At 42.3% G+C, this 20,000-nt stretch overlaps 1 protein-coding gene across 1 annotated transcript; it reads right to left on the bottom strand.

Moving 5' to 3' along the window:
• Positions 1-4,204: 4,204 nt before the first annotated feature.
• LOC124262004 (proline-rich transmembrane protein 1-like) lies at positions 4,205-19,791 on the bottom strand. Its single transcript, XM_046696415.1, has 4 exons — positions 19,654-19,791; positions 6,668-6,874; positions 5,838-5,969; positions 4,205-4,915 (listed from the first exon to the last, which is right to left on the bottom strand). Exons 2-4 carry the CDS (start codon positions 6,830-6,832, stop codon positions 4,763-4,765), a joined length of 450 nt encoding a protein of 149 aa, XP_046552371.1. The 5' UTR covers positions 6,833-6,874; positions 19,654-19,791; the 3' UTR covers positions 4,205-4,762.
• Between the last annotated feature and the right edge of the window lie 209 nt (positions 19,792-20,000).

Here is a 20,000-nt window from a genome sequence, read left to right as displayed (position 1 = left end):
CACCGTAGAACTGGAATATTGTTGACTGCCGCGTTAAATTAAACAACCAACAAACAAACATCCAACTTTCACCCCCAGATTGACGCAAGCGTCATTAATACGTCTCCAGGACGCCTGGAGAGTGGGGACCCTTGCACGGCCATCAGAGATGCACAGGGATAAAATCTCTATTTAGCATTACGGACCAGTCTTGTCTCCTGAATCCCAAGACAAGTTTATTTTTCTCAAAAGCCACCCACGATGGTACAAGAGCAATAGGATATACAGATGCTACCAAACAGACAAGAATGGTGATATCAGTAGGATTGATTATTTCAACTTTTCAAAATAAATATTTAGATATTTCGACAGGTTCTTCAATTCTGACACTTTTCTTGTACAGATTAAACGTTTATATTTGTACCTATTTGGCCATTTAAAATATATTTCCTTTATATAAAGACGACGTTCTGTTTCAAAGGCTGTACATCTGAATAAGTAGTGTACTTCATCTGCAATGGCTTGAGAATCGCACAGAGGACATGTTCTGTCCTCACGGGATAGGCCACGCCATCTGCCGGTTTCTACTAAAAGAATTGTGGTTACCTGTTCTTAATTTCAAAAGCGGGAGATGATTTTTCGAGAAGAAAAAATTGTTCGAAAGACGGGATTTCTTTAATTGGTTTATAATTAATTCCTTTAGAGCTATTAATAACAGAACTTCTCCAGGATTGGTAGAAATGATCTCTTAAGGTAATTTCTACCTGTGATGAAACCCATTAACCCAATGGAGCATATCTGGGACATGGTTGGTGGTCTTGCGCAAAAAAAGGGATCCTCCTGTACAGAACCTGGCCTAATTAGAAGCTGATTTACACGAGGAATGGCACAGACTGGCCCTTCAGAGGATCAGGAGGCTGACAGGGGGTATGGGGAGGAGAGGGCTGGATGTCATACAGTCTCATGGAGATTACACTCGGTATTGACCTTGATTCGTGTAAGACACGCAACTTGACATTTCGACTGTTCACATTCACCAATAAATTCAGCATAAACATGCCAGGGCCACACTTGTACATACGTGGTTTTGTATGAAAATCAGTGCTTTTGGGGGGGTTATTTAAACGAGCAATTATCATCATAAAATCAGCATGTTGGATTCAGTCATTTTGTCAAAGGATGCATGCGGGTCAGAAAAACTCATGTTTTTCCATCGTGGTCACCAAGAGAAGTTTTATGTATCATATCAGAGGCTATAAGCGTATCAAAGCAAAAATACATAGGGTGCCTAATTAAGTTCTTTGTGTATATTACGGAACACGGGGTAATAAGCTCGATCACATCACTGAGATGTCAAACGGCGACCTTGTCTCGGCTGTTCGGACATGTTGACAATCAGCTGACAAAGGCGCACCCCCTTCACAGTAATAGACACAACCAGTTGTGACACGGTCACGCAATACATGTACATTAGTATTTACTTGATCAGGTCAAGCTGAACAATCTGTAGTATTGTACACGCGATTTGCCAGGCCATTGTTTGTGCAATGGAAATCAACCATCGGCACTTCAAACTGACCGAAAACGCATTTATAAGAGAAATACATTGAAAGTAAATAATATTTTATTCATCAACAAAATATGTAACACAAACGAAAACAACTTTACCGTCTTCTACAAGACATACAGTTATAAACATAAGCCATTCTTGTGTAAAATACAGTTGTAAGGAGACGTTAGTCAGCTGGAGTGAGTAAGTGAGTGAGTGGGTTTGACGCCGCTTTGAGAAATATCACGGCGGCTGGCGCAAGAAATGGCCTTTCAATATTTTACACATGTGGGGAATCGACCCAGGTAGTCGGTGGAACGGGCGGGCGCTTAATCATCAGGGCCCCATAACACACATACAAGAGCCAGAAGTCTGTTAAACAAAATGATGCACCTCACTGTACCTAGGTACTATGTTTCTCGATTGTCTTGTACAGCATGCTGTTTCTCGGTAGTCCTGTACGGTACACTGTTTCTCGACTGTCTTGCACTGTTCACTCCTTCTTGATTGTCTTGTACGGTACGCTGTTTCTCTATTGTCTTGTACGGTACCTTGTTTAACGATTGTACTGTGGAGTACGCTGTTTCTCGATTGTACTGTACAGTACGCTGATTCTCGATTGTCTTGTATCTTGTACGTTGTTTCTCGATTGTACTGTACAGTACGCTGATTCTCGATTGTACTGTATAGTACGCTGTTTCTCGATTGTACTGTACAGTACGCTGATTCTCGATTGTCTTGTATCTTGTACGTTGTTTCTCGACTGTACTGTACAGTACGCTGTTTCTCTATTGTACTGTACGGTACGCTGTTTCTCGATTGTACAGTACGGTACGCTGTTTCTCTATTGTTCAGTATGGTACGCTGTTTCTCTATTGTTCAGTACGGTACGCTGTTTCTCGATTGTACAGTACGGTACGCTGTTTCTCGATTGTACTGTACGGTATGCTGTTTCTCGATTGTACTGTACGGTACGCTGTTTCTCGATTGTACTGTACGGTACGCTGTTTCTCTATTGTACTGTACAGTACGCTGATTCTCGATTGTCTTGTATCTTGTACGTTGTTTCTCGACTGTACTGTACAGTACGTTGTTTCTCGATTGTACAGTACGGTACGCTGTTTCTCGATTGTGCTGTACGGTACGCTGTTTCTCTATTGTACTGTACGGTACGCTGTTTCTCGATTGTACAGTACGGTATGCTGTTTCTCGATTGTACAGTACGGTACGCTGTTTCTCTATTGTTCAGTACGGTACGCTGTTTCTCGATTGTACAGTACGGTACGCTGTTTCTCGATTGTACTGTACGGTATGCTGTTTCTCGATTGTACTGTACGGTACACTGTTTCTCGATTGTACTGTACGGTACGCTGTTTCTCTGCTGTTTCTCGATTGTACTGTACGGTACGCTGTTTCTCTATTGTACAGTACGGTACGCTGTTTCTCTATTGTACAGTACGGTACGCTGTTTCTCTATTGTACAGTACGGTACGCTGTTTCTCTATTTTACAGTACGGTACGCTGTTTCTCTATTGTACTGTACGGTACGCTGTTTCTCTATTGTACAGTACGGTACGCTGTTTCTCTATTGTACTGTACGGTACGCTGTTTCTCGATTGTACAGTACGGTACGCTGTTTCTCGATTGTACAGTACGGTACGCTGTTTCTTGATTGTATGTACGGTACGCTGTTTCTCGATTGTCTTGTACTGTACAGTACGCTGTCTCTCGATTGTGCAGTACGGTACGCTGTTTCTCGATTGTACAGTACGGTACGCTGTCTCTCGATTGTTGTCTTTTGATATATTTCTCACAATACTCCCTTATAGTTAGACAAGACAGGGATCAATACTTGGAGTAATGATGGGCTACACCATCGGGTTACAAATACACACAATCTCCCAGGCCCAGAGATTTGCACCAACGCAACAACTATCAAAGTATGTTACACTTAACATCCACTGTTGACACACGGTCGCCATATAGACGTACAACAAGCAGTCCTATTCCACGTGTCTGACAAGTTTCTGTCCAAAGTCTCAACTTTCATCGCACTGTGATGTCTGCCTTTCTCTTATTGACCATGAACTGTAGTGCTGCATATTTTGCGCAACTGTACAACAATTTACACTATTCTAATTTGGCCTCAAATACAATTTCAGTCATTTAATTTCCCTGTTTTTTTGTACATCTTAAAGCAAGTTGTATTTACAAAACGCCGTCGGTGCAATGAAAGATGTGTATCACACGTCAGTCCACTTATAGTCGCTGTCGGGGCGGTGGGGTAGCCAAGTGGTTAAAGAGTTCGCTCGTCACGCCGAAGACCCAGGTTCGATTCCCCACGTGGGTACAATGTGTGAAGCCCATTTCTGGTGTCCCCTGCCGTGATGTTGCTGGAATATTGCTAAAAGCGGCGTAAAACTAAACTCACTCACTCACTATAGTCGCTGTATGGCTGAAACAATGCGACGTAAAACTAAACCGTAAACTCAATAATCCTCTCATTAGTTATCAATGTACATTTCTATTTTCTGTAGCACATAAAACCACTCTATGTACAACCATTCCAAGTCCTGTAAGTTTAGACTGTAGTTAAAGTGAAGACATTGTTCTTCTTGACTTCTGCTGATGTGTGATAGCTGTAATGATGATAATGACGTCACAGCAACCTTGACCGACTTGTTGACGTTACAGGTTGCAGGTGAGGATGAAACTGTGCACGGTCATTCATAATGTCAAAAAATGGATCAACAAGTGTGCACCTTTCATCACAGCCAAAGTAGGTCCCGGTTCTTTCAGCACGAGATTAGAGAAGAGTGAGTGAGTGAATTGGGTTTTTCGTCGCTTTTAGCAATATTCCGGCAATATCACGGCGGGGACACCAGACAGAAATGGGCTTCACACAATATGCCCATGTGGGGAATCGAACCCGACTCTTCTGCGTGACGAGCGAGCACTTTAACCGCGAGGCTACCCCACCGCCAGTTGACAGAAGAAACCTACGTCAAATGTACAAGCTGAGCGTTGATTATGTGAAGATGACTCTGTGCCTCATTATGTGATAAAAGTCAACTCTGCCTCCCCATTTGCGCAAGTTGACGACGGGCTTAGAGAGACAGGAACAGGCATAATGATGTGAAGTCACAGATAGTAGCTGACAACACTGATGACGTAACTGATTATAGCTGACGACGATGATGACGTAACTGATTGTAGCTGAGGCCGATGGCGACGTTACAAATGGTAGCTGAGGATGATGATGACGGCCATAGCGATGACGACGAACACGATTGTCCCGACTGCCATCGCCCAATAGGCGTACTTCTTAGCATCCATCGATGCATAGTGAGCAAGTTCCAGGTCTCCTCGGTTGTAGTGTAGTTTAGCCTGTTGGAGTGATTAAAAATATCAGGTCAGAGAATTTAACATTCATTTTCTTTCTCATTCTCAAGAATTTATCCTCTCTCTCTCTTACAATCACACACTCCTTCCCCAACTCCTTCTGCAACGTGTACTCACGTCCTGGGACTTGGAGACACACAGCCACACCTCCCTTCCCCACCCCCTGCTTCTATATATACTCACGTCCTGGGACTTGGAGACACACAGCCACACCTCCCTTCCCCACCCCGCTTCTATATATACTCACGTCCTGGGACTTGGAGACATACAGCCACACCCCCTTCCCCACCCCCTGCTTCTATATATACACACGTCCTGGGACTTGGATACATACAGCCACACCTCCCTTCCCTATCCCAAGCTTCTATATATACTCACGTCCTGGGACTTGGAGACATACAGTCACACCTCCCTTCCCCACCCCCTGCTTCTATATATACTCACATCCTGGGACTTGGAGAAATACAGCCACACCTCCCTTCCCCACCCCCTGCTTCTATATATACTCACATCCTGGGACTTGGAGACATACAGCCACACCTCCCTTCCCTATCCCAAGCTTCTATATACATGTATACTCACGTCCTGGGACTTGGAGACATACAGTCACACCTCCCTTCCCCACCCCTGCTTCTATATATACTCACGTCCTGGGACTTGGAGACATACAGTCACACCTCCCTTCCCCACCCCTGCTTCTATATATACTCACGTCCTGGGACATGGAGACATACAGTCACACCTCCCTTCCCCACCCCTGCTTCTATATATACTCACGTCCTGGGACTTGGAGACACACAGCCACACCTCCCTTCCCCACCCCTGCTTCTATATATACTCACGTCCTGGGACTTGGAGACACACAACCACACGTCCCTGCCCCACCCCTGCTTCTATATATACTCACATCCTGGGACTTTGAGATGGCGAGGATACCAATAGGGAGACAACAGCACGCGGTGGAGAACACAGACAGGGCAAGGTGAGAGTTGAAATCGTTGTCGTCCTCCATCAGATCTCGGACGTCCATGGAGGGACGCTGGTGGAACACAATCACAGATATACCCCAACCAACAGAATTAAACACATTCTTTAATTTCAAAGGAAGCAGACCAATGTGCTGTCACCAAGTCATTTATCTACATGCTTGGTTTGTGAGTAAACTGACTGAATGGCCTCGGTCACATGGCGCTGACACACAATGCTTTAAGTCAACTGAGGTAAAAACATACTCAGAAAGAGCTATCATAACGCAAAGTCACTCGAAAGCTCATGGTTAGAATTGGTCTACTTTACAGCAACCCTCCCGAGTAACGGGAGTAGCTCACTTGGTTGACACATGTCATCGTATACCATTTGCGTAGATAGATGATCATGATGTCAATCACTGGATTGTCTGGTCCGGTCTCGAATATTTTCAGCGATATAGCTGAGACATATGAAATATTGCTAAGAGCGGCGTTAAACACCAATTAAGGCAAGCTCATTATAAAAGTTAGTGTATAGAAAAATTGTGGCCAACTTCGATTACCTCCCTTTCTCCCATCAGCCTTCAAATATCATTTTCCTTGGTTTATATATCTGCTGACACAAAGTTATTTTTTTGCTTTTCAAGATATTAATAGTATAAGTAATGTTTAAACATTGTTCTCAATGATAAACGGCACATGCACGTAACATGTACCGTGACTATAACTAAAGAAGCTGTCGTAAAATAACATAAGTGCCCCAGCTTACAGATGTTGTTGTGGCGATAGACTGCAGTCTGTATCGATGGCTGTAGTTGGGTGGGGGGTGGCACATACCCACCCGTTGAACCAGAGTCGATGCTGTATTTGTCGTGTCCCGGATGTTCCTGGTGACCCGGATGTCCTTGATGTGCTGGATGACCCGGACCTCCATGTCCGGGCTGATGGCTCGTGGAGTGTCCCTGCGGGGGCGGTTCTAAAACAGAACATGAACACATCTCAGAAGAGTGAGTTAGTGGGTCTTACGCCGCTTTTAGTAATATTCCAGCCATATCGGGGGACACCAGAAATGGGCTTCACACATTTTACCCATGTGGAGAATCGAACCCGGGTCTTCGGCGTGACGAGCGAACGCTTTAACCACAAGGCTACCCCACCGCCCCCATCTCAGAAGAATACTGATGCCTTCAACAGTAGTATCTCAAACTAAAATACATGCTACAACATTCGTTAGCCTATGATAAACTAGAGAGTTTCGACAGGTCGTAACGTTACGAACGTTTGTTGATCGTGGCTCCGTTTTACAAAGCTATCGTAGCGCTACGACTGTCGTAAGTCTATGTTAAAGTATAGGAGTTACGATCACCATAGTCGTAAGTCTATGTGTCGTAAGTCTATGTTACAGTATAGGAGGTACGACAGTCGTAAGTATATGTTACAGTATAGGAGGTACGACTGTCATAAGTCTATGTGGCAGTATAGGAGGTACAATCACCATAGTCGTAAGTCTATGTGACAGTATAGGAGGTACGATCACCATAGTCGTAAGTCTATGTGACAGTATAGGAGGTACGATCACCATAGCCGTAAGTCTATGTGACAGTATAGGAGGTACAATCACCATAGTCGTAAGTCTATGTGACAGTATAGGAGGTACGATCACCATAGTCGTAAGTCTATGTGACAGTATAGGAGGTACGATCACCATAGTCGTAAGTCTATGTGACAGTATAGGAGGTACGATCACCATAGTCGTAAGTCTATGTGACAGTATAGGAGGTACGATCACCATAGTCGTAAGTCTATGTGACAGTGTATGAGGTGCGATCACCATAGTCGTAAGTCTATGTGACAGTGTATGAGGTACGATCACCATAGTCGTAAGTCTATGTGACAGTATAGGAGGTACGATCACCATAGTCGTAAGTCTATGTGACAGTATAGGAGGTACGATCACCATAGTCGTAAGTCTATGTGACAGTATAGGAGGTACAATCACCATAGTCGTAAGTCTATGTGACAGTATAGGAGGTACAATCACCATAGTCGTAAGTCTATGTGACAGTATAGGAGGTACGATCACCATAGTCGTAAGTCTATGTGACAGTATAGGAGGTACGATCACCATAGTCGTAAGTCTATATGACAGTATAGGAGGTACGACAGTCGTAGCGCTACGATAGCTTGGTGAAGGGGGGCCGGGGCCCTGGACTATAATGGATGATAGGGCTAGGATGAATAACCCGGATACCCAGGACGGGTGGGTAATGAATTAGACCCGGGTACCCATCTCAATACCCGGACCCGTTATGATCATGTGACTAATAGATTAAACAATGTAATGTGTTATTCTTTCATGATTAAAATGCTGAATTGTCTTTGAAGATGTAGACATAATTTACAGTCACCTGTTTTGAATATAATTCATGGTTAAGATATTGAAAAACTCAAGAATATATTGCCATTTCTTACAAATTTGATGTCAGGAATTAACATAACAGGTATCACGGTAGGGTAAGGTAATAGGGGGTGGGGTATTCAGACAGAAATTTTGGACCCGTCCCAGCCCTAATGGAGGACACATCATATAAGTAAATGAGTCGATACTCGACTTCAGACGTAAGATGACATATTAATAATGATTTAAGGTAGACTGCACTCGTCGTATAGGGGAAGTAGCGTCCGCCCGGGGCGCGGGCCTTCGGCGGTTCTATCCCCGGTCCTCGTCAAATCAAAATTCGTTAAAAGACGGCACTTGTTGTTACAGTGCCTTGCACTCGGGATTAAGGGAATAAAACATGAACTGGTAGGCTCGGAGTCGCAAAAACACAGGTTGCATTCACAAGGGAAAGGATTGGTCACTAGTTTTCAGGTAGCCCTCGTTAGTCTTCGCCCACATTATTTCCAGAGTTGCGTCAGTTCATTTGAACTATTTGTTTTCGTAACGTTAGATGTGTATTGATAATGTCTTAGAGCGGATCACACAACCTGCCAGGCAACAGACAATTTATAAATTTATTGTTATTTATTGTTATTTATTGTTTAGCCACACTGAACTATGAGCATTCTTCTGTTTGTCCGGCAATTTATTTCACGATGGAAAGATAACAATATATGAAAAAAACCTTCTATATTACAGTAAGAGCGTAGTGAGGCTTGCAGTATAAACAACTAGATTGTGAAGGATGTAGTATAAACAAATAGACGGTGAAGGATGTAATATAAACAAATAGACAGTGAAGGATGTAGTATAAACAAAGGCATAGTGAAGCCTGTAGTATAAACAAAGGGATAGTGAAGCCTGTAGTATAAGCAACTACATTGTGAAACCTGTAATATAAACAACTAGATAGTGAAGCCTGTGGTATAAACAAAGGATAGTGAAGCCTGTAGTATAAACAAAGGGATAGTGAAGCCTGTAGTATAAACAAAGGGATAGTGAAGCCTGTGGTATAAACAAAGGGATAGTGAAGCCTGTGGTATAAACAAATAGATAGTGAAGCCTGTGGTATAAACAAAGGGATAGTGAAGCCTGTGGTATAAACAATGGGATAGTGAAGCCTGTGGTATAAACAAAGGGATAGTGAAGCCTGTGGTATAAACAAAGGGATAGTGAAGCCTGCAGTATAAACAAAGGGATAGTGAAGCCTGCAGTATAAACAAAGGGATAGTGAAGCCTGCAGTATAAACAAAGGGATAGTGAAGCCTGCAGGTATAAACAAAGGGATAGTGAAGCCTGTGGTATAAACAAAGGGATAGTGAAGCCTGTGGTATAAACAAAGGGATAGTGAAGCCTGTGGTATAAACAAACGGATAAGCCTGCAGTGAAGCCTGTGGTATAAACAAAGGGATAGTGAAGCCTGTGGTATAAACAAAGGGATAGTGAAGCCTGTAGTATAAACAAAATGGGATAGTGAAGCCTGTGGTATAAACAAAGGGATAGTGAAGCCTGCAGTATAAACAAAGGGATAGTGAAGCCTGTGGTATAAACAAAGGGATAGTGAAGCCTGTGGTATAAACAAAGGGATAGTGAAGCCTGTGGTATAAACAAAGGGATAGTGAAGCCTGTGGTATAAACAAAGGGATAGTGAAGCCTGTGGTATAAACAAAGGGATAGTGAAGCCTGTGGTATAAACAAAGGGATAGTGAAGCCTGTGGTATAAACAATAGGGATAGTGAAGCCTGTAAACAAAGGGATAAAAGCAATAAACAAAGGATAGTGAAGCCTGCAGTATAAACAAAGGGATAGTGAAGCCTGCAGTATAAACAAAGGATAGTGAAGCCTGCAGTATAAACAAAGGGATAGTGAAGCCTGCAGTATAAACAAACGGATAGTGAAGCCTGTAGTATAAACAAAGGGATAGTGAAGCCTGTAGTATAAACAAAGGGATAGTGAAGCCTGCAGTATAAACAAAGGGATAGTGAAGCCTGCAGTATAAACAAAGGGATAGTGAAGCCTGCAGTATAAACAAAGGGATAGTGAAGCCTGCAGAGTATAAACAAAGGGATAGTGAAGCCTGTAGTATAAACAAAGGGATAGTGAAGCCTGCAGTATAAACAAAGGGATAGTGAAGCCTGCAGTATAAACAAAGGGATAGTGAAGCCTGCAGTATAAACAAAGGGATAGTGAAGCCTGTAGTATAAACAAAGGGATAGTGAAGCCTGCAGTATAAACAAAGGGATAGTGAAGCCTGCAGTATAAACAAAGGGATAGTGAAGCCTGCAGTAGTGAAGCCTGTGGTATAAACCTGTGAGTATAAACAAAGGGATAGTGAAGCCTGCAGTATAAACAAAGGGATAGTGAAGCCTGCAGTATAAACAAAGGGATAGTGAAACCTGCAGTATAAACAAAGGGATAGTGAAGCCTGTAGTATACACAAAGGGATAGTGAAGCCTGTAGTATAAACAAAGGGATAGTGAAGCCTGTAGTATAAACAAAGGGATAGTGAAGCCTGCAGTATAAACAAAGGGATAGTGAAGCCTGCAGTATAAACAAAGGGATAGTGAAGCCTGCAGTATAAACAAAGGGATAGTGAAGCCTGCAGTATAAACAAAGGGATAGTGAAGCCTGCAGTATAAACAAAGGGATAGTGAAGCCTGCAGTATAAACAAAGGGATAGTGAAGCCTGTAGTATAAACAAAGGGATAGTGAAGCCTGCAGTATAAACAAAGGGATAGTGAAGCCTGCAGTATAAACAAAGGGATAGTGAAGCCTGCAGTATAAACAAAGGGATAGTGAAGCCTGCAGTATAAACAAAGGATAGTGAAGCCTGTAGTACAAAGGGATAGTGAAGCCTGCAGTATAAACAAAGGGATAGTGAAGCCTGTGCAGTATAAACAAAGGGATAGTGAAGCCTGCAGTATAAACAAAGGGATAGTGAAGCCTGTAGTATAAACAAAGGGATAGTGAAGCCTGCAGTATAAACAAAGGGATAGTGAAGCCTGCAGTATAAACAAAGGGATAGTGAAGCCTGCAGTATAAACAAAGGGATAGTGAAGCCTGTAAAACTGTATAAACAAAGGGATAGTGAAGCCTGCAGTATAAACAAAGGGATAGTGAAGCCTGCAGTATAAACAAAGGGATAGTGAAGCCTGTAGTATAAACAAAGGGATAGTGAAGCCTGTAGTATAAACAAAGGGATAGTGAAGCCTGCAGTATAAACAAAGGGATAGTGAAGCCTGCAGTATAAACAAAGGGATGAGTGAAGCCTGTGAGTATAAACAAAGGGATAGTGAAGCCTGCAGTATAAACAAAGGGATAGTGAAGCCTGCCTGTAGTATAAACAAAGGGATAGTGAAGCCTGCAGTATAAACAAAGGGATAGTGAAGCCTGCAGTATAAACAAAGGGATAGTGAAGCCTGTAGTATAAACAAAGGGATAGTGAAGCCTGCAGTATAAACAAAGGGATAGTGAAGCCTGCAGTATAAACAAAGGGATAGTGAAGCCTGTAGTATAAACAAAAGGATAGTGAAGCCTGTAGTATAAACAAAGGGATAGTGAAGCCTGCAGTATAAACAAAGGGATAGTGAAGCATAAACAAAGGGATAGTGAAGCCTGCAGTATAAACAAAGGGATAGTGAAGCCTGTAGTATAAACAAAGGGATAGTGAAGCCTGTAGTATAAACAAAGGGATAGTGAAGCCTGTAGTATAAACAAAGGGATAGTGAAGCCTGTAGTATAAACAAAGGGATAGTGAAGCCTGTAGTATAAACAAAGGGATAGTGAAGCCTGTAGTATAAACAAAGGGATAGTGAAGCCTGTATAAACAAAGGGATAGTATAAACAAAGGGATAGTGAAGCCTGCAGTATAAACAAAGGGATAGTGAAGCCTGTAGTAGTATAAAACAAAGGGATAGTGAAGCCTGTAGTATAAACAAAGGGATAGTGAAGCCTGTAGTATAAACAAAGGGATAGTGAAGCCTGTAGTATAAACAAAGGGATAGTGAAGCCTGTAGTATAAACAAAGGGATAGTGAAGCCTGCACTATAAACAAAGGGATAGTGAAGCCTGTAGTATAAACAAAGGGATAGTGAAGCCTGCAGTATAAACAAAGGGATAGTGAAGCCTGTAGTATAAACAAAGGGATAGTGAAGCCTGTAGTATAAACAAAGGGATAGTGAAGCCTGTAGTATAAACAAAGGGATAGTGAAGCCTGTAGTATAAACAAAGGGATAGTGAAGCCTGTAGTATAAACAAAGGGATAGTGAAGCCTGCAGTATAAACAAAGGGATAGTGAAGCCTGTACTATAAACAAAGGGATAGTGAAGCCTGTAGTATAAACAAAGGGATAGTGAAGCCTGTAGTATAAACAAAGGATAGTGAAGCCTGTAGTATAAACAAAGGGATAGTGAAGCCTGTAGTATAAACAAAGGGATAGTGAAGCCTGCAGTATAAACAAAGGGATAGTGAAGCATGTAGTATAAACAAATGGATAGTGAAGGCTGTAGTATAAACAAAGGGATAGTGAAGCATGTAGTATACACAAAGGGATAGTGAAGCATGTAGTATACACAAAGGGATAGTGAAGCCTGTAGTATAACGAAAGTGATTATGACTGATTGGGATTACTTGATACTATGCATGATGTGTGTAATAACCGTGGTCACGGGGGATTGATTGTTGGAGTCTTTTCATGTGGTTACCTTCTGGGAGTTTCCTGGAAGCCTTCGAGGTTGTCGCCTAGGGTTTGACTCTGTCCCACTTCTAAATGCCTCTCAAACAAGTAATTTATTTTGACCATCGTTGGTCCAAATTCCGTTCATATTCTGTCGTAACTATTCCTACACTAGAGTTGGGACCATTAGCCGTTCAGATACGCTAGTCCTGGTGTCGAATCTTAGATTTAGCCCTGAATGTGATGTGTGGTTTGTCAGCGCCAATGTAGTGGTGAGATGAAATACTCTTTAAATCGCTGTAACATCCATCTCATTTATTGCACACCAGTTATCTTTTTATACAGACCGACGTCAATAACTCGACTACTGCTGAGAAAGCAACAAAGGAACAAACATTTGTATCGGTACAATTATTGGCTTCCACATAAACAAGTCACTGACGAAAAAAGTTAGTATCAACATGTTTACGAGTGAAGAACTTGTTTGTCAAGACAACCAGGGGAGCTAATCCACTTTGTCGACGCCTATCCCAGTTTCACATACAGCCTTATGTCTCCCACTGTGGATGTACGACGGACTGTTAACCTGTGTCATACATTATCCTGTTTATTATTATCATTGTTTATATGTTTAGTCGTATTTATGATACAAATAATTAACAGTGGAAGAAAAACAGCTGTAACAGCAATTAAATCAATGCGCTACAGTGCGTTCTTTGAAGGGAAATCTTTAATGGGCATATATCTGTGGACAGAATAAGACGGGCGTCTTTTGAAGAGAAATCTTGAAATTAGACATATAACTAACGACAGAATACGAGAGACCTATTTGTGCTATCTGACACATGACAGATACCCAGACTGCTGACCTTGTCCGACACAGTGAAGACGTCGAGCGGAAATGTGACTAGCTATCCCAACATTACAGCATGTCTAGGATATCAACCTATCTCTCACAAGCGCTCGTGTAGTTAGTCGTTGTGTAATACAACATATGTTATATTTGGGATAACACTTTCACAGTAGAGTACAGATTCTAGTCCTTTTTGGGTTGAGTCCCATCCGGGATTCGAACCCACACCCTCAGAGTCAGGTACTTCTTAGATCTCTGTGATGATGATAAATTAGTTTTACTATTTAAACACCATGTATATTTCAGTGCCAAAACCTGCTTTTATATCTTGCAAAGAAGAAAACATATTTTATACGGACAGATTTTATACTGTATATAACTATATCATTATTTATTTTTTGTGTTTATAATGCATTAACACATTAGCCTCTCATAACCCTTAAAGGGTGGCTCACTTATATGGTATATTTTATAAGTATATTTATATATGTATTTTATGTGAGGTGAGACTGAAATAAAATATCTGTCTGTCTGTCTGTCTGTCTGTCTGCCTAATCGCCAGCACACAAAGTCAGACGCCTAGACCGACTGGCTGAGCTGTCTAGGCGTCTGACCAACGGCGCGGTGGCTGAGCAGTCGAGGAGTCTGACTTTGTCTGCTGGCCATTAGGTGCAGCCAACAGACACAACTCCATGAATGTAGTGAATCTCCGATCCTAAGTCAGGACGAGAAACTCAAGTCCTCTAGTGACGACAATGCTGGCGATATCCCAGAAAAATCACATCTTCATTTTTCGTGTTACATGTGGTGTGAAAGAAGCTAATCGAAAGCAACGGCACGGTTGTGTATATCCGTGTTTGTAAGTGCGTGCGTGTGTGCGCGCGCGTGTGTGTGTTTTGGGGTGCGTGAGTCTCTGTGTGTGTGTGTGTGTGTGTGCGCGCGCGCGCGTGTGTGCCTGTCTGTCTGTGTGTGTTGGGGTGCGCGTGCGCATGTGTGTGTGTGTGTGTGATGGTGTGTGTACATGTGTGTGTTTGGGTGTGTGTGTGCATATGTGTGTCTGTTGAGTGGGTGTATGTGTGTGTGTGTGTGGTGCGTCTGCGTTGGTGTGTGTGTGTTTGGGTGTGCATGTGTATGTGTTGAATGTGTGGTTGTGTGCATATGTATGTGCGTTCTCATTTTCTCTCTCACCTCTCTCAGTGCTCATTTTGAAAATATTAATTAATTTCGTTTGACTACAAAACCACAACTAATATTTAATTCACATTTTAGCAATCCTAACTTCGACAACCAGAAACCAACGCAGGAGATTTAACAACTGTCATCTCTTAACATACAGTTGCTCTCACTGTGTTTCTACCTCTGTGTACAACCAAGGAGTGTGTCCTGAGAACAATGGTGTACAGACGCACCAGGTAGCTTAACTACACAGGAGTCCACGTGGCACGTGACACTGCTAAGTAGGAATTTGATGTTTTTTAGGCAGACATTAACATGAGATGTACATGTCAGAAGGTGTATATTGATTACGGAGGCCAGACCCGAGGGGAACGTGCACTCATGCCAGACAAGTCTCTACATCACCCAGACTTTGTTATCGACAGACCTACACATATATGTTAGCACGTACCTCTCTGTTTACATCCACCAATCATAAATATATCTCTCCATCCAGACCCATCAATCATAAATATATCTCCCTCTGCAGATCCATCAATTATAAATATATATGCTTGTGCAGATCCATCAATCATAAATATATCTCCATATCAAGACCCATCAATCATAAATATATATCTCTATCCAGATCCATCAATCATAAATATATCTTCCTGTGTAGATCCATCAATCATAAATATATCTCCCTGTGCAGATCCATCAATCATAAATATATCTCCCTGTGTAGATCCATCAATCATAAATATATATATCCCTGTGTAGATCCATCAATCATAAATATATCTCCCTGTGCAGATCCATCAATCATAAATATATCTTCCTGTGTAGACCCATCAATCATAAATATATCTCCCTCTGCAGATCCATCAATTATAAATATATATATATATATTCCTTTGCAGATCCATCAATCATAAATATATCTCTCTATCCAGATCCATCAATCATAAATATATATCTCTATCCAGATCCATCAATCATAAATATATATCTCTATCCAGATCCATCAATTATAAATATATATATATATATTCCTTTGCAGATCCATCAATCATAAATATATCTCTCTATCCAGATCCATCAATCATAAATATATCTCTATCCAGATCCATCAATCATAAATATATATCTCTATCCAGATCCATCAATCATAAATATATCTCTGTCCAGACCCATCAACCATAAATATATATCTCTCCATCCAGATCCATCAATCATAAATATATATCTCCATCCAGACCCATCAATCATAATGTATCTCTCTATCCAGACCCATCAATCATAAATATATCTATGTATTCAGATCCATCAATCATAAATATATTCCCCCTGTCCACATCTATCAATAATAAATACAAATGCCTTTAATAAAAATTGATATTGCATCTGTACTTCCGCAGTATGTCGTGTATTCAATATCATCCAGACCTTTGATAACATATTGATATTGGTGTAGGATGTATCTTCTGTTTATGTGTCTCCTTTCTATCCTGACCTAGGTCGATTCCCTTTCTCCCCTGATGTAGGGCGTGTCTCCTTTCTATCCTGACCTAGGTCGATTCCCTTTCTCCCCTGATCTAGGGCGTGTCTCCTTTCTATCCTGACCTAGGTCGATTACCCTTTCTCCCCTGATCTAGGGCGTGTCTCCTTTCTATCCTGAACTAGGTCGATTACCCTTTCTCCCCTGATTTAGGGCGTGTCTCCTTTCTATCCTGACCTAGGTCGATTCCCTTTCTCCCCTGATCTAGGACGTGTCTCCTTTCTATCCTGACCTAGGTCGATTCCCTTTCTCTCCTGATCTAGGACGTGTCTCCTTTTCTATCCTGACCTAGGTCGATTCCCTTTCTCCCCTGATCTAGGACGTGTCTCCTTTCTATCCTGACCTAGGTCGATTCCCTTTCTCTCCTGATCTAGGACGTGTCTCCTTTCCATCCTGACCTAGGTCGATTCCCTTTCTCCCCTGATCTAGGACGTGTCTCCTTTCTATCCTGACCTAGGTCGATTCCCTTTCTCCCCTGATCTAGGACGTGTCTCCTTTCTATCCTGACCTAGGTCGATTCCCTTTCTCCCCTGATCTAGGGCGTGTCTCCTTTCTATCCCGAACTAGGGCGATTCCCTTTCTCTCCTGATGTAGGGCGTGTCTCCTTTCTATCCTGAACTAGGGCGATTCCCTTTCTCTCCTGATGTAGGGTGTGTCTCCTTTCTATCCCGAACTAGGGCGATTCCCTTTCTCTCTTGATGTAGGGTGTGTCTCTTTTCTATTTTGACCTAGGGCGATTCCCTTTCTCTCCTGATGTAGGGCGTGTCTCCTTTCTATCCTGAACTAGGGCGATTCCCTTTCTCCCCTGATCTAGGGCGTGTCTCCTTTCTATCCCGAACTAGAGTGATTGCCTTTCTCCCCTGATGTAGGGTGTGTCTCCTTTCTATTCTGACCTAGGGCGGTTGCCTTTCTCTCCTGATCTAGGATGTGTCCTCTTTCTATCCTGAACTAGGGTGATTCCCTTTCTCCCCTGATTTAGGGCGCGTCTCCTCTCGATCCTGAACTAGGGCGATTCCTTTTCTCCCCTGATCTAGGATGTGTCTCCTCTCTATCCTGAACCAGGGCGATTGCCTTTCTCCTCTGATCTAGGGTGTGTCTCCTTTCTATCCTGAACTAGGACGCTTCACTGTCTCTTCTGATCTAGGATGTCTTCTGTCTATCATGAACTAGGATGATTGCCTTTCTCCCCAGATCTAGTGAGCGTCTCCTTTCTATTCTAACCTAGGGTGATTCCCTTTCCCTCCTGATCTAAGATGCCTCTCCTACTAATTCTATCCTTGGGTGATTCCCTTTCTCTCCCGATCTAAGATGTCTCTCCTGTCTATTCTATCTTGGGGTGATTTCCTTTCTCTCCTGATCTAAGATGTCTCTCCTGTCTATCATATATTGGGGTGATTCGCTTTCTCTCCTGATCTAGGGTGCGTCTCCTGTCTATCCTATTCTTGGGGTGATTTCCTTTCTCTCCTGATCTAGGGTGTGTCACCCGTTTATCCTATTCTTGGGGTGATTCCCTTTCTCTCCTGATCTAAGATGTCTCTCCTGTCTATCATATATTGGGGTGATTTCCTTTCTCTCCTGATCTAGGGTGTGTCACCCGTCTATCCTATTCTTGGGGTGATTCCCTTTCTCTCCTGATCTAAGATGTCTCTCCTGTCTATCATATATTGGGGTGATTCGCTTTCTCTCCTGATCTAGGGTGTGTCACCCGTCTATCCTATTCTTGGGGTGATTCCCTTTCTCTCCTGATCTAAGATGTCTCTCCTGTCTATCATATATTGGGGTGATTTCCTTTCTCTCCTGATCTAGGGTGTGTCACCCGTCTATCCTATTCTTGGGGTGATTCCCTTTCTCTCCTGATCTAAGATGTCTCTCCTGTCTATCCTATTCTGGGGTGATTTCCCCCTCTCTCCTGATCTAGGGCGTGTCTCCTTTCTACCCTGACCTAGGGCGATTCCTTTTCTCTCCTGATCTAGGGTGTGTCTCCTGTCTATCCTAACATAGGGTGATTCCCCTTTCTGTTCTGACCTATGGTGGCGCTAACATCTCCCCTTACCTGAGGTTTCTGTCTCAAAGGCGTCAATTTCTCCTTTCTTTCCTGGCCAAGAACGGGTTTCTTTGTTTTCTGCCCTATAATCCCCTTGCTCTGGGGCGTCTCTTATGACCTACAGTATATTTTCCGTCTCTCTTAGCCTGAGGCCAAGTGTGATTCCCCTTTCACTCCTGACCTACTATCTTCCCTCCGTCTCCACGCCTCCTGTCCCATGTTACATGCACAGTCCCTCGTGGCCTTAAAGCCCGATTCTTTTTTTTCCGCAATCTAATAAAATGACGTTTCACGGCGCTTCTTTGAACAAGCACACCCTGGCTCTAGGAGACAAACACCTGACTCCGTCTCAAGGCGTTAAATAAATATACTTTTCTGGCTATACACACAGACTGTTGTGCAGACCTCTTATTCCTTTTGACAGTCTGCGCTCAGTCACATTTTATACTACGTGGATGTATATTCTAACGAAATTCTAATTATCTAATTATAAAGCATCAGTTTGACGTTTATGTGTATATAATACCAGAGTTAATTTTCCCTTGTTAAAACATAACTGTGAAAATGTAAAACATTGAAAAATTGTATTTGAAATGGAATTAATTATGTCAATTCTTTACAGTATACGTTGACATGTGGCATTTTAATGGCATGTTGATGGAGACGCGTCTCTCACAACACTCGTGGCCATTTTGACATTAAAACGGCTTGGTTATGCAAGGTATTTTATCATGAACACATTGTATTCAAAATATTGCCAGACTAAACAGCACAAAATCAAACCATTTTGCATTAATGCCATAACATTTATGTTATGCTTTTGTCAATACTGAGTACAGAACGTTATTATTTTGTTTGTACTATTTCACCTTCGTGGACCTAGGCTGGTAATTATATGCTAACTAATGACATGGTAAAAAACGGTAGCCTATCTTACCAATGTTGTTTTGAGAGTTATGATGATGTTAGTATATAATATGTCCTTAATTGTTACCCGCTCGTGTTTAACCTACAAAGTCTCACTCACCTTGTTGATCTGTCATTCTATCCAGGTATGATGTGACTGCTGTCGGCGTCTCCTCTCGCCCGGCGTTTTTGGGTCACGTGACCGACCTGACAGCAAGTTTATGTAGAGTTGCTGTCTCAAGTTCTGCTTTAGACAGAAACATGTCTGACGTCACGGGCGATTTCGTAGAAAATTACGAAATGTTTATTCCTCAGTGGGTGCGTTACAGATTCCTTATGGGTGCGTTACAAGATGCACCAGATAAATTACGCATGATGAAGGAGTCGACAGTCAGTATATATTACCCTCCAAAACATACGCGCCATTGATTGTCATGCATCACCACTGTCTGTGCGCATGGATTATGA

Source organism: Haliotis rubra, unplaced genomic scaffold (assembly GCF_003918875.1).
Source record: "Haliotis rubra isolate DU_JTF1 unplaced genomic scaffold, ASM391887v1 Scf82, whole genome shotgun sequence".
Classification (NCBI taxonomy): domain Eukaryota; kingdom Metazoa; phylum Mollusca; class Gastropoda; order Lepetellida; family Haliotidae; genus Haliotis; species Haliotis rubra.
Note: the sequence above shows the minus strand (reverse complement) of the source record. Positions and strands in the feature narration are given on the sequence as shown.